General features: G+C 37.7%; 1 protein-coding gene across 4 annotated transcripts in view; it reads left to right on the top strand.

The window, feature by feature from the left end:
* Oma1 (OMA1 zinc metallopeptidase) overlaps positions 1-13,337 on the top strand; it is a 50,123-nt gene extending 36,786 nt beyond the window's left edge. For 3 of the 4 annotated variants that reach the window (XM_048351416.1, XM_048351415.1, XM_048351418.1), the window contains exon 9: positions 12,891-13,337. In XM_048351416.1, coding sequence (XP_048207373.1) covers positions 12,891-13,103 — 213 coding nt within the window. In that variant the 3' untranslated portion in view covers positions 13,104-13,337. The remainder of the gene's footprint in view (positions 1-12,890) is intronic. The other variant, XM_048351419.1, reaches the window with a different exon arrangement.
* Positions 13,338-15,820: the final 2,483 nt, after the last annotated feature.

Here is a 15,820-nt window from a genome sequence, read left to right as displayed (position 1 = left end):
TTTTATTATTAAGTAGATGTGTAATAATTATCTTTGCCATATTTCTGTGTGCTGATTCTGAACTCCTTGGCTTATAAAAGCATAGGCTTGTTTTCAGAAATTAAGGGAGATGATTGGAAATAGAGGCAGTAGTTTAGCTGAAGGCACCGAGTTCACCCGTTGTTAAAAGCAAAGCCAATTAGCACAGCTAGGAGATCAGAGTGAAGAAAGGTTTACTACTTGCAGCAGGTAGGGAGATCCCTGTCTCTGTGAGCATCAGTGATTGTCCTAGAAGTACCTTCCTAGCCCCTAACAGTAGTAAAGGGACTGCTTTTATTTTTTAGGAGAAACATTTAAAACTCCCAGGAGTCAGTAAAACTAAAAATGTAGATATAATCCTAAGGGTCAAATTGAAGAATGCAAAAATGGACTATAGAGATTGGAGACGAGGAAAGAAAAGATTTTCTTTCAAAACTTTTTATTTGACTTTTGATTAGGATTTTTATAAAAATATAATGATAATAACTTAAACAATTTAACAAACACCCATATTTTCCTTGTTCATATCAGATAGTATCAACCTCCATCCTGTGCTTCGTTTATCTGTTCTTTTTTTTTTCTGCTCAGATGTATTTCAGTGCAAATCACAAGCCTCAGGGCATTTTGTTCCTAATTTCTTTATAAAAAGAGAAATTAATTTTCCCCTCTGCCCTTAGTAGTTATTGACAAACGGTTTTCTGTAACAAAAGATGAAAAAATAAACAGAAGTTTTCAACAGGTATATGTCATATATACTTAAGACATTCCCAGAAAGAAGGTCTGCATGGAGTTTTTAAATACTATCTCCAGCTGAAAAGTTAGAGGATGTAGGGACGGTTGGTTCTGGGAGGTTCTGGAGGAGCACAGCAAACAGGAGTAAGGTTTGTTCTGGAGGTCAGGTCACTGCCTTTTCCTGCTTTTCCTCCAGCAGAGAAGACTTCCTTCATAGACGTGAATTTCTCTACCAAAAGGCTACTTACTGTGTTTTTGTTTTTTTTTAGAACTTCACATATATGTATTGTTTCCCAAAATTATCATCTCCAAATAGCTATTATACTGAAGAGGAGTATTTGGTGTGCCATATTCTGGTCACTGGTGGTTATATTTTAGGGTGACGTGTCCTGGACTCGAGTGGCCACCCCCTACCCTCCTCGGTTCCTTAGGTAGGCTGCTAGCATAAAACAGACTGGCAGGAGAAAACCAGATAACACACACGCGCACACACACACACACACACACACACACACACACACACGTCTCACAGAATGAGACTCAAAAAAGAATTAAAATTGAGGGACAACGGATAAAAAGACAAACAACTCCAAAAGCAATACTTACAAAACCATTTGGTGTAAACCAACTGAACAACTTATGGGGGGAGAGGTAAAGGGAGAGAGGGGAGGGGAGGAAATGAGGGAGGAGGTACCCACTGCCTTACGTATGAAACTGTAACCCCTCTGTACATCACTTTGACAATAAATAAGTAATTTTTTAGAAAAAAAGAATTACATGATTGGGGTTCATTCTGAGTGACAGAAAGGAATACATCTTCAGAAATGATGAGGACACAAGTTATGATGGGGAGGAAATGTATGGTGAATAAGAGTTGTTCTGTTCTGTAGAGAAGACATCTCTGGATTAAAAGTTGAAGGTGATTATTTGGTCATGGTCTAGTCTCCTGATAAGATATCCAAGAAGAGATTCATGAGGACAAGTTAGTTCCATCTGTCTGTGCAGATAAAGGGAGATTGGAGAAAGTTTTGTCTTTGTTCCACTGGTCTCCAAGTGCCTTCAGTTCAAAGTAATCAGCAAACCAGAATGTCATTTTCAGGAGACATTTCTTGAACTCCTTTACCATCAGCTATGATAGAGATTTCAGAAAGTAGTTTCATTTTATACCATAACCATACCATTATCCTACTGAACTGATTGAGTTTAACATGGCTAGAATGGACTTGAGTCAAAACTGCGATGACTGTTTCTATAAATGCACAAAACCATTAGAGTGCATTGTAGAGCCTTAAAATGGGCTACTGGCCCCAGTTATACACTTAACTGATATGGGCTTAAGGTAAATGAGATAAATTCTAGCTGGGACAAAGTCATTTTTGTCCTAAGCAGAACTCTGGGATTCCAACTGGTCTTGTGCTGCCGAGGAGCACACACTTTGTTCAGTAACTCACCCTCACAAACACTGCTGTCTGCAATCGTGGCCTGTCTTCCTCTCTTGAGTCTTACTGCACCTTGGGGGTAGTGCTCATAAACTGGAGCTGGGCTGTTGAAGAATATTTACCTGAGTAAATTTACAGTGATTCCTTAAAATGAAATACCTTGTTACATGTAGATTTCTCTGTCAGAAAATGTACTTTCACAAGTGATTTGTTCAAATTAGGACACTTAGGATCCATACAATGCATTTTGTCCTTAGGTCTCTATGTTTCCTTGACATGACTAAAATAACCTGATCCCTTTTGTTTTATCTATAAACATGTCATTGACTTACTGAGTAAATCAATTCCCATGTTGTGGATTCTAGATTCATGTATTTTCTTCCTTGTGTTATCATCTGCCTTTTCTATATACCTATAAACAGTATTCAGTTTTGGTAGTTACATTTTCTAGGTATTAAAACTCTGCTTTATATTGCTTGTCTTATAAGTCTTTTTAACTGTTCGTCTCCTCTATATTCAGTGATGTCAAAGCCACCAGTGGGCATAGATGGTACCAATCTGACCCTTCCTTCTGTTGTAAAGATGGTTTTTCACTCTTATGTTCAGCAAGTGATTGTGGGATAGAATTTGCACCCAGAAATTATCCATTTTTCCAAGAACTTGAGTTTTTTTCTCCTTTGATTAAGGCTTGGCTTTGTTCTATTATCTCAAATGTATCACAGTGTGTGTCTTGAGGCAGAATGTATGTAAAACAATGAAGAACAATCTTAGGCCATCCAGATCAATCCTAATTAAATAACAGATGTTGAATCCCTTTTGCTCCTATTCTAGAGTAAATCTAAGAGATATGTAAGAGAGACTTTTAAGAAATCAGTATAATAGTAAGTGTACAAGAAAGAAAGTTGAAAAAGATGACTGATGAAAGTAATTTTATTTAAAAAGATTTATTGAACATTTGAATGTCCTTCACAAACAACAATATAAGGGCTTCATGTAAATAAAATCCAACAATAACAGTGAAAGAGAAAGACTATAAAATGTTCATTGTCTCCTGGTGAGGTAAGAAAATTATAAAGAGAGGAGAAAATGATAAAGAGCAAAACCAAATCTCAAATCTCACATCCATTTCAAGAAAATGGCAGTGTATTAGTAAGGATGGCTTTGGTGGCACTCATGGCAAGAACTACAAATGCAGTGCCTCTGGAGTTGTCAGCAGAGGCCTGACTTAATCATCTGGAAAGTGGCAGGCACGAGGAATGACCACAAATGTAAGATACAGTTATCTTTGAAAGTTCCCAAAGTTGTGAATACAGCAGAGAAGTTGTAAAACTTTTAGTGGAAGCTGTAAAAATCCTGGATGCCCTAGAGCAAAGACTCATTGATGTGGAAGACAGAAATAGCACAACTGAATTAAAACACTCGAACCAAGAAATGTCCAAAAAAGAAAACAATTAAAAGACCAGGAACTTGAAGCTGCACATAATAGCAAGGAAGACAAATACATTCATTCCTCTTTCATGTTTTCATTTATTTAACCATGATATCAACATCACATTTCCAGGGTAGATAGCCTTTCTCAAGATGTTTTTTGGATCCCAGTGTGTGATAAGTGCATGAGACAACTGGGACTGCAAAATGCACGCATTTAAATTAGTAATTTATGAAGTTTTTAATCTTGATTGCAAAGAATGATGCTGCATATTGCTTTTTCAGATTTTGAGGAAATAAAGAAGTTGAAGAGGAAAGAAACAAGAAACAATGAAGCTAGCACACTTTGGTTCATAATCTAGCCAAACCAATTTTTCTTTTTTTAAAATAATTATTTATTTATTGTCAAAGTGATGTACAGAGGGATTACAGTTTCATACGTAAGGCAGTGAATACACTTTTTTTTTTTTTTTTGGCCAGTCCTGGGCCTTGGACTCAGGGCCTGAGCACTGTCCCTGGCTTCTTCCCGCTCAAGGCTAGCACTCTGCCACTTGAGCCACAGAGCCGCTTCTGGCCGTTTTCTGTATATGTGGTGCTGGGGAATCGAACCTAGGGCCTCGTGTATCCGAGGCAGGCACTCTTGCCACTAGGCTATATCCCCAGCCCGTGAATACACTTTTTGTTCAACTTGTTACCTACTAATTTCCCCCCCCTCTTCCCTCCACCTCCCCATTTTTCCCTCTCCCCTACTTGAGTTGTTCAGTTGGTTTACACCAGATGGCTTTTTAAGTATTGTTTTTGGAGTCATTTGTCTTTTTATCCTTTGTCTCTTGATTTTGATATTCCCTTTCCCTTCCCTAGTTCTAATACACGTATATACAGTATCCAGGGTACTCAGATGAGATAACAGTGATAGTGTGGGGACAACAACAGGAAGGGGGATAGAAGAGGATCATCAACAAACAAAGCTACGGTTTCAAATGGCATGTTGAAAATGATTACAACAGTGATATAACACTTGTTTCCATAAAATGGAGTTCATTTCACTTAGCATCATTTTTTTAAATTTTTTTAATTTTTTTAAAATTTATTTATTAATGTTGTGCAAAAAGGGTACAGTTACATAGTAGGGCAGTGTGTACATTTATTGTGATATCTTACGCCCTGTTTTTCTATCCCTTCTCTAGGTCAGGTAGACATATATACAATATACAATGTATCAAGAACATATACGGTAGCCATGTGGCCACGCCCAAGAAAGTTCGCCTAGGGCTTTAAATGTAATGTCGATATTAGACCATATGTCGACAGTAGTCTTATATGAACGTACATACCTAGCTTTTGAGCTATTGTATTCCCCTGAGAGGTCAATTTTTGACCTTTATATGTTGAGTAATTGTTTGGTTTTAGTTAAATACTGTTGGGTCGCTGCCCCAATCCTGTGGGGAATACTATTTGACAAGCAGTTTTTGGTTTCCCAGACTTGGTCTCTACTGTCTCTCCGTCTCCCTTTGTTAACAGTCATATATCAGGGAGATCATGCCCCTTTGTTTTCTGTGTTCTAGGCTTGTCTCGCTCAACATTATTTGTTCGAGTTCTGACCATTTCCCTGCGAATAACAATATTTCACCATTCCTAATCACTATGTATAGTATTCCATTGTGTATAAGTACCATATTTTTTGGATCCATTCGTCTGTGGAGGGGCATCTGGGTTGTTTCCATATTTTGGCTATTGTGAATTGTGCCGCGATAAACATGGAAGTACAAATGTCTTTTTGATATCTTGGGTTTTGCTGTTTAGGATAGATGCCTAGGAGTGGTATGGCTGGGTCATAGGGTAGGTCTATATTGAGCTTTTTGAGAAACCTCCATACTGTTCTCCAAAGTGGTTGTACTAATTTGCACTCCCACCAACAATGGAGAAGGGTTCCTCTTTCCCCGCACCCCCTCCAGCATTTGTTGTTGCCTGAGTTCAGAGTATAGGCCATTCTAACTGGGGTGAGGTGGTATCTCAGGGTTGTTTTTATTTGCATTTCCTTTACTAGCAGGGATGTTGAGCATTTCCTCTTGTGTTTCTTTGCCATTTTTATATCTTCTCTTGTGAAGTCTCTCTTTAGCTCCTTTGCCCATTTCCTAATAGGTTTATTGGGCTTTGAGGGGCTTAGTTTTTTGAGTTCTCTGTAGATGACAGATATCAGGCCTTTCTCTGTTGCTGTGCTGGTAAATATCCTTTCCCACATCGTTGGCTGCCTTTCTATTTTGGTGGCTATGTCCTTAGCTGTGCAGAAACTTTTTAATTTGTAGTAGTCCCATTTGTCGAGTCTTTCCCCTATTTGTTGTGCCCCTGGGACTCTATTCAGGAAGTTCCTTCCTGTGCCTATAAGTTCTAGCGTCTTTCCTACTCTGTCCTTCAGTAGTTTCAAGGATTCAGGTCTGATACTGAGGTCCTTGATCCATTTTGAGTTGATCTTGGTGCATGGTGATAGGCTTGGATCTACTTTGAGTTTTCTGCATATGGCTGCCCAGTTCTCCCAGCACCAGTAGTTGAAGAGGCTATGTTTATTCCATTGTATGTCTTTAGCTCCTTTGTCGAATATCAGCTGGCTGTAAGAGTGTGGTTTTATTTCTGGATCTTCAATTCTAATCCATTGGTCTTCTGATCTGTTTTTATACCAATACCATACTTAGCATCGTCTTATGTGTTCATAAGGGCATAGCTACTGGGCTATTGTGATCTTCTGCTATGATTAGCCTAATCCTGTACTAATTATTACCTATGAGGGAAACCATAGAGTCCATGCCAAACCAACTTTCCTTTCTTTTAAGATAGGAGGTCCTGAATGAGTGACACTGGGAGCAGTGTATCAGCGCAGTGCCTGGCAGAGCACTGATAGCTAGGGACTGGATTAGACTGTCATTTGTTCATATGTAATTATAGGATTCTTCTTTATTACAGTATGGAAGAACAGTAAGGAAAATTCATTCAAGTAGTATGAAAAATAAGATTTGACCGACATAAGAAAATAAATGCTATGAAGAAGTATATATTCAAAGTGCATTGTAAAATCCTTGGTTTTGTAACCTGGAGAAGTAAAGAGTGCCAAATGTGTGTGTGTGTGTGTGTGTGTGTGTGTGTGTGTGTGTGTAAAGAGTGGCCAAATAGTCTAGGCAATACATTAACATTAAGAAATGAAAGATACAAGATGATAGCTACATACAAATTTAAATGTACAAATTAGAAAGAAATTTACAAAGAATAAGTATGCTTTACTTTCAATAAATATGATAATGATTTAGTTAATATTTTCATGGGTTGGTGCCAAACCTATATTCAAAGAAAAATGTATTTATATTAACTAATAAGAAAAAAAAAGAGAAACAGAGAACTAAAAAACCACATCAAATCAAGAAAATACAATTAATGAAATGAAGCCGAAATAAGCAAAATGACGAGCGTATTCTTTGAAAAACTTAGTTAAAATGACATGCATTAGACCAGTTAGACAAGGAATAAAATGCAAATGGGATCAAGGAAAGAGATAAAATAATGTACTATGGGGCTGGGAATGTGCCCTAGTGGTATAGTGCTTAACCTAGTATGCATGAAGCCCTGGGTTAGATTCCTCAGTACCACATAAACAGAAAAAGCCAGAAGTAGCACTGTGGCTCAAGAGGTAGAGTGCTAGCCTTGAGCAAAAAGAAGCCAGGGACAGTGCTCGGCCCCTGAGTCCAAGGCCCATGACTAGCAAAAACAAAATAATGTACTATGGAACCATAATATTTTGGAAAATATTATTTTAGTTAGATGATGTTAATAACTCATGTCAAAATAAAAATATTTTGTTACTGCATCTGTGTGCATGCTTGTGTGTGCATGTGTGTGTGTGTGCATGTGTGTGTGCATGCATGTGCATGTATGTTTGTAAGTTACCAGAGTATTTGCAGTTTGCAGTTGAAATTACAGTAAACCAGAATGAACCTACTTTGCTTAACTTTGGAAACCAGAGTGACAGTGTAAATAAATCAAGTTAAGAAACATTAGAAACTAGAAGTCTTAACAAATTAGTAAAGAAAAGAGTATCTAGCTCTCATGGGAATTTACTTGGAGAATTTTTTTCACAAGTCCAAAAAGTAATTATCCAGCAACTAATCAATTGTAGCCTCAAAATACATAAAGAAATGCTATAAAGTGATTCATTTTATGTCATTTGGTGAATATTAAATAATTTTATTTTGACAATTTGTTAGACAAAACTTTGAAAGAATTTGTAGTTTGAGGTTGTTTAGTCAGTGAACAATACCATGCTGCATTACAATAATTATTTACTATGGGCAAGTAAATTGCCTCAGATTCATATATGACATCATGAAAGAAAAACTACTATGTCATATGAGGAAACTTTGGACCAGTATTTCACCCCTCTCTTTCCTTACTTCCTTAATCCTACCCATGAGAGCATCTTTGACTTCCACTCTGATGCATTTGGAATCTGTGTCCTCCATGATGACCACTAACTACCTAGAGCAGGTCTCTAGCATCTGTCTTCTAGTTTCTGAAGCTATCTCCTAGTTTAGTCTCATTCACTGTTCTCAAGCACTGTTTTTAGTACATAAACAGAGTGATCTTTTTTTCCTTTTTTAGTTGGCCATGGGGCTTAAACTCAGGGCCTGGGCTGTTCCTGAGCTCTTATGCTTGAGGCTTGTTTTTTACCACTTTGTGTCACAGCTCCACGTCTGGTTTTCTGCGGGTTAGTTGGAGATGAGAGTCTCACAGACTTTCCTGCCCAGGCTTGCTTTGACCCACAATTCTGAGATCTCAGCCTCCTAAGTAGCTAGTATTATAGCTGTGAGCCACCAATACCTACCTCCCAGAGTAATTTTCTTACTGTAATATTCTTGCCTTTAGTGCTTTCTCATTTCATCCAGTATTTACATCACATAATTTGACCACTGTTGACTTCTCCAACCTTATCATCTGTCTCTCTCTCCCCAAGATTTCCTTGATTTTAGCCAAGGAAAGCTTCTTTCCTCCTTTTGACAGCCACTGCACTCCCTGATTACTTTGCCCAAACAATCCTTCCTTCAGTTCTCCACACAAATGTCACCTCCTTGGAGAGGTTTTCTCTGATCTTTTCATATGAAATAGCTTTTTTCCATGTAGCCATTCTTCATTTTCTGACACAATGCATTATTCAGTCTCTTCATGTGCTTAACTAAAATGATCTTGTTTACTGTTTATTGTCTGTCTTCTACCCCAGAATGTACAGTTCTTGTCCTCTGTCCTTAATGGCTGTGAGTTTCTGAGATGCCCAGTGAATATTTAAGTGACTGCTTAGTGTGTAATAATAGGAAAAATAAGCAATATAATTGTGGCTGAAAATAGAAGAGTTGGCAGTAGAATTGGATAGCACTTCCACTCTCCTAGAGAACATTAGCTTGTAGGAAATTACAGTTAGCTATGGGAAAAAGATTTTCATAGGATGTAGTAGTATAAAAATAGTAGTCTTAGGAGTCTTGTTTTTCATTCTAACATCGCTAGCTAACTTTGAGAAAGAAAATCTAACCTTTGGTTTTCTCCCTAAGTAGAATCAGTATAGCGGTTTTTCTTAGGTGTTGTTTTTGTACTTGTGTGTTTGTGTAGGTAGGGTTCTACCATCCTTATTTCTGTCCTCACCTTCCTTCCTTATAAGATGCTTTAGTAATAACTATTACACACCCAGTATTTTAAAAATGGTTCACATCATAACATCAGTCTAGACAATGTACCTAAAATATATGGCACAGTGCAAGGCACAAGATGAACAGTCAGTGTCTTGTTGGACTTTAGGCTAAATTGTATGGCATCAGATCTTCCTTGGAATTCTCAGGACCATATATTGTTGCTTTAAGATTCCCTTCCTGCTTTCTCATAGACTGTAAATTCTTCAGGCAGTTTCCCTATGGCATTTATCATAATGACTTATTCATAGCCAGTGTTCTATAAATGTTTGCTTAACATTCAGAATGCATTTATTAAGTGCCTTTTACATGCAGTGCATAGAATTAAGCAGAGAAAAAAAAGCAAGGGAAATGGAAAAGCATATTCTAGCTATACATTGAGAAAATCTTGCTCACTTTTGAAGAAATGACGAATGAAGGTATATCTAATATGATATATTTGAATTTATGAAAAGAAAAAGACATTGGCACCATGGAATGTAATAAAACAAATATGCAATAGAGAGTAATAAAAGCAGAAAATATTGTATCAAGATATCGGATAAAATTTTACTAAATCAAAACAGATTATGTGATGAAAATACATAGTAGTCTATAACAAGATATAGCTTCATAGAAGAAGGAAGGAGTTTGCACCTGAAGAGAACCCTTATGAAGAATGTGTGGTTGTTCTAGCCATTAAGGAAACATTGCTGAAGCATTTTGAAAGTGCATGAAGTCAGTAAAATAAAAATATCCAAGAAATGTATCACATGCAAAACTTTTATGCATTACCATAAAAAGCATGTTGGAAAAAGACATTAAAAGTGAAAATAAGATCTAACCCTAGCTTTTTAAATTCCAAGTCATTTTCTTCAATAATAGACATCTTTTCTCAAATAGTTTGAGGTTCACAGCAAAATTGAGAAGGTAAAGAGATTTCCCATAAACACCTGACTTCATATAGTGCCTTCCATTTATATCAAAGGAATACATTTATTGCATTGGAGCCCGCACTGACCTGTCATTATCATCTGAAGTCTGCAGTTTACATTAGGATGCACTGTTGGGAATTCTGTAGGTTTTTATAAATGCCTAACCACATGTATCTACTTTAGTTGTATCCTTAGAACAGTTTCATTGCCTTAATTTTGTTTCTTTTCCCACTCTTCTTCCACACCTGGCATTCACTGATCTTTGTTGTCTTTATGCTTTCTCAGATACTTCTTAGTAATATGCATTTAAATTTCTTCCATGTGTCTTGTCATCATCTTCCTAAAGATGGATAATATTCTACTGTCTGGATGTAACACATCTACTGAAAGATATCTTGAAAACTTGCAAAATTTGTCCAGTAAAAGGTGTGATACTCTCCAAGACAGCTTTCATTCTTTGCCTGTCAGTCAGCTTCTCTGGGGTTTAGTTCCTTCATGTAAAATTAATCTGATGGTATCTAAGGATTATGAAGTTTGAAGTTATGCAGCTATTTAGATAAAAATTATGAGATCATGTCCTGATTTTGAATAAACTCAGGTATGGTTATAAGTTTTAATGATAATAAATGTTGGTAACATCTTTTTGGTAGAGCCTGGTGTAGTAATGCATGTCTGTTATCACTTGCTACTCAAGAGGCAGAGGCAGGAGGATCACAGCTCAAGGTTATCCTGGGCAAAGTTAGAGAACCTGTCTCAAACCAAAATACAAACAAAAGGCCTCAGTACATGCTGAAATGATAGAGTGCTTGCAAGTGTGAGGCTTTATGTTCAATGCCAAGTCTTTTAAAACAAGAGAAACCTTTCTGTAAAAACAGATCAGTCCTTTTTACACAATTATCACTTATTCTTACTCTTTGCTAAGATCTTTCTCTATGGGGGGTTGTCAAGTCATATAGTAAGTGATAGAAGAATATGAAGTAATTTATAAAAGGGCTGAGGCCACTACTCTGACTGATGTGTACCTATTCCCTTACTCAGTGTGATGGTCAAAAGATTTGCTGCATATCAAAAGACCAAATGAGCGAGTTCAGGAGAAGAGTATTTATTGAGCATGCAAAGATAATAGGCAACCTTGATCTCTCTCTGCTGCTTTGTTCCACTCAAGGATAAACCCAACTGATTTGGTTGCTGCCTGCTAAACTCTATACCCTTTTCCTGATGCTGATTTGGGGCTTAGTCACATGGATCAGCCACGTGGTTAGTCACATGTTTAGGTTGGGGCTTAGGCACTTGGTTCAGCATGAGAGACTATATGTCTTAAGTTTGTTTGTTTGTTTGTTTTGCCAAGGATGCCTTGCCTTATGAAGCCTGATGTCTTGGTATGTCTCCATAGCATCTTCTTTTACACTCAGAAGTCATCCTTTAAGAATTTGAGTTGCTGCTTATCTCAGTGTTAATTTACTAATTCTTATTCAAGGTAATGAACATTTTAAATCTGTTGTATCATGAGCCACAAAGGGAAATAAGACAAAGCCCTGTTACCAAATACATTTAGGTTAAGTAATGCTTTTGCTCCTTTCATCAGAAGTGCTCATAGCCCAGGTTTGTACACTGTCTCCTTCCCCTAGAAGATCCCTTTCTGATTTGTCCCTGGTTGCATGTGAGGCTGAAGGGAGTTTTCCCACCAGGCCACCGTCTGGGTGTCTGGACTAGTGCTCGCTTACTTGCCTTAGGACACATGATTCCTCACAAGTCAGAAGTATAGTATTTCCCTTTAAATAGCTTCCTTTAATAAATCTAAAAAATTGCTTAAAAATGCCTTAATTTTAATATCTCAAAGTTATGAATGTTCCCACTAAGAGTAGTTAACTACTTAGAGCTGCAGCCCCTGCCTCAGTGTCAGTTAAAGTGGTAACTATTTCTAACTTTGTTGCAATATTTTTTTTACCTCTCCATATGTCTAGGTAGCTTTACCATTTCCTAACTTTTAAGGTTTAAGTCTTCTCTTACTCAGAGGATCAGAGATAAGCTACCTCTTAATCACTGTCACTTGTTGTCCATGCACATACAACCACCCCAATCTTTCCTTTTTCCAATATGGGTAGTAAAGACTGGGTACTTTAAATTGTAAATGATAGTTGCAGATGAATCACATAGTGCACTCTGATTGCTTCCCCTTTCCTGCAGCATTTTATCTTTCCTGGAGTAAAAATTGTCATGATCTTGATTTGTTTCCTTTTCCAGATATTACCGCAGAAGGTCATAGTTGGGTGGGTCTTTTTTTAAAATCTTTTACTTTGAATTCATTCTTTATAGTATATCCAACATGTATATTCTACTTCTATGAGTAGTCATTCTTCCGCTCAGCTGAAATTCAACAGGATATTGTGCTGCGTGCTCTCTCTCTCTCTCTTTCTCTCTCTCTCTCCAGCAGAACATTTGGGTGGTTATTGCAGATGTAATTGCTATTGTTTTCATATATTACTTGAGCAAATCATGAAAAGCAACTCTTTGCCATCAGGGTATTTATGGTTGTAATTTAAGATTAACTTTTATTCTGAAAATGCAGAATGTTTTGCCACATTTGATTCCTTTTGGATAGAGCCAGTTGGGAATTGCATTGTACTCTTTTTTTATAGGCTTTGAAGATTAGAGAGGTCTGTAATTGCCCGCCCCTTTCTGGACCTGACCCTCGGTTATTGTTCAAGCTCACCATGAAGCATTTCCTTGAAGAACCAGAGAAAGAAGAGCCAGATACCACCATGAAGAAACAGAAAGTGGAACCAGTCCCCACTCAAAAGCAGGAACAGATACCATTAACATACATGGTGCAGAAAAAAACTGGAAGCTGAGTTAAAATTTATGTGACTTGAGATATGTGGAGAATACAGCGGTTATTATCATTTTTATGTTGCTTTTTAAAAAAATGATGCTTGAAATGAAAAAAAAATAGATATTCAGGGTCAAATCATGTATCTTACAGGTATTACTAAATTCTAGTAGGCTTTTATTTTTCATGAAATATTGATGCATTTTAATCTTCAATGAGGAAAATGTCAAGGAATAAATTTATATTACACATTTTACTCTGTCTGATACTTGCTTTTGATTTGGAAGGCAGACACTGGTGGGTGGGAAGTCTGGTCATGAAGTAACTTACTATGGAGAGGCTCCTGCTGAGCCCAGACTGTATGTCAGAGTCCGGTGGTTATAATGAACTGGGAAACTGGCGGGCTGAAGGCAATCTGGTGGCAGAAAATAGTTTGCATTGGAGTGGGATTTCATGCAAAGAGAGGATTTCCTAGTCCTCATCTGTGAATGACAAGGGTCACAGCTACAGGCAGAGGCAGAGCAGGCCATTTTTGCAGGGAAACACAAGTTGTTGCTATCTGTGGGTCCAGAATGGGGAAGGAGAGGCACTTCATGTGGTGGTGGTATGTTACTGGCGGCCTTAGTAGAAGGAAATGATGCCAATTTTGACTCCTCAGCTGGACCACACCCTAGGAGTCTCGGGTTCTCAGAGAAGACAACTGCTGTGTTCTCATTGAGGGCTCTACCAGGAGAGGCCGATGCAAGGTGCTGCCCCCAATTTCCTCTCCCTGACCAGCAGGCATCAAGGGTACCAGAGCAAGAACATGAGCAATACAAAACGATGCATCTGATAATGCCCAGAAACTGCTGAATTGCCTAAGTGTGGAAGTAAGTTTCTAAAATATGAATTATTATTTGTACATTATCATTCTTCTCACAAACTGATGAAGTCTAATGATACCTAGGTTACATTCTCAAGGACATTCTTCTTTAAAAATAAAATTTTATTGTTACTATTAAGTTCTACAGATAAATACATTTCTGGTCTTTTTGGCATAAAGTCACTTCTTCTGTTACTTTCTTCCAGTTTCCCCCTCCCATCTGTGCCCACAAGTTACATACATCATTTTCCACAGCGTATACTGAATAGCATGATTTCATTTGTTCACTCTTTCTCCTTCCCTTTCTGTACCCTGTCCTTTATTCCACCTAGAAGAAAAAAACCCAAAGCAAAAACTAACACAACCACCACCAAAAACAACAACAAACCCTATATTTCCACTTCTTGGAGTTTGTTTCAATAAATAGTATTGTAAATGTTCATAGAAGTTACACATTTGTGTTCCTCCCCTAAGGGTATCTTCCTTTAGATTGACTGTGTGTGAATGTCTAGAGTCTTGTATAGGTTATTATGTCCAGTTGTATTTTAGATCTAGCTTCCGTATATGAGAGAAGACATGTGCCATTTGTCTATCTGAGCTTGGCTTACCTGAGTTAGCATGATTTGTTCTATGTCTGTCCATTTCCCTAAAAATAATATAATCTTATTGTTTATAATGGATGAGTAAAATTCAATTGTGTATATATATCACATTTTATTAATTTACTCATCTGTTGTAGGGCATCTGGGCTATTTCTCTAACTTGGCTATTGTGAATAGTGCAGCAATGAACATGGATGTGCAAGTGTCTTTACCTTATCCTGACTTGCAATGATCTGGGTAGGTGCCCAAGGGTGGTATGGCTACGTCATAGCAACGTTGTATGTTTACTTTTTTTTTTTTTTGGCCAGTCCTGGGCCTTGGACTCAGGGCATGAACACTGTCCCTGGCTTCTTCCCGCTCAAGGCTAGCACTCTGCCACTTGAGCCACAGCGCCGCTTCTGGCCATTTTCTGTATATGTGGTGCTGGGGAATCGAACCTAGGGCCTTGTGTATCCGAGGCAGGCACTCTTGTCACTAGGCTATATCCCCAGCCCGTATGTTTACTTTTTGAGGAAATTCCAAACCTCCTTCCAGAGTACTTATACTAGTTCAAATAAGGACATTTTTCTTAAATAACATATTAAGATTACTACAGGTTTCTAAAGACCAAGCTGGTTGTTTGCCAGCTTCCTTATAGATTGCTTCAATAGGGATAAACATCTCATGTTTGTAAAATCAGAGTCCACTGTGTTGTCTCCAGAATAATTTACTAGGTCTTCATCTCAGTCCTTTCTATCACACAGCATGAAAAGCCAGGGGTGAGGCAGAAGAAACAAGGCCTTCACTGCCTGTTCATTCTCACGTGGGATATGTCCTGATGCTGTTCTCCTTTGGATTTGCCTGATTGATTCTATTTAGTTATTTTATTTTTATTATCTTTAAGTAGTTGTACAAAGGAGTTGCCATTGAACAAAGCAGCTTATGACTACAGTATATCTTGATCAGTGTCACCTCTTTCAACATGAATTCAGAGCCTACATAAGTTTTTCAGGGTTTATCATACATTGCTTACAAGCTATTTCTTGATCTTCAAGACAACAGTTATAAGGGAGCACTGTAGCTGCTCCCTAAACTGCAGTTCTTCACATGCCTGCTGATAGGACTTTTGTAAGAGGCACTCCATATCCTGTGAGACATTTGGAGCATGTCACCTAAAGTAAATAGTAAAATGCCATGTAATTTCCCTACAGATTTCCTAAGAAAATAGTGCAGTGGCTACTCTAGTCTGTTTTTTGTTTTCTTCCATCCCATTGTCACATCTAATCATGTTGTTCA

The sequence above is a fragment of the Perognathus longimembris genome, chromosome 7 (genome assembly GCF_023159225.1).
Source record: "Perognathus longimembris pacificus isolate PPM17 chromosome 7, ASM2315922v1, whole genome shotgun sequence".
NCBI lineage: Eukaryota > Metazoa > Chordata > Mammalia > Rodentia > Heteromyidae > Perognathus > Perognathus longimembris.
The sequence above is the reverse complement of the archived record's forward strand: the minus strand, read 5'-3'. Positions and strand labels throughout refer to the sequence as shown.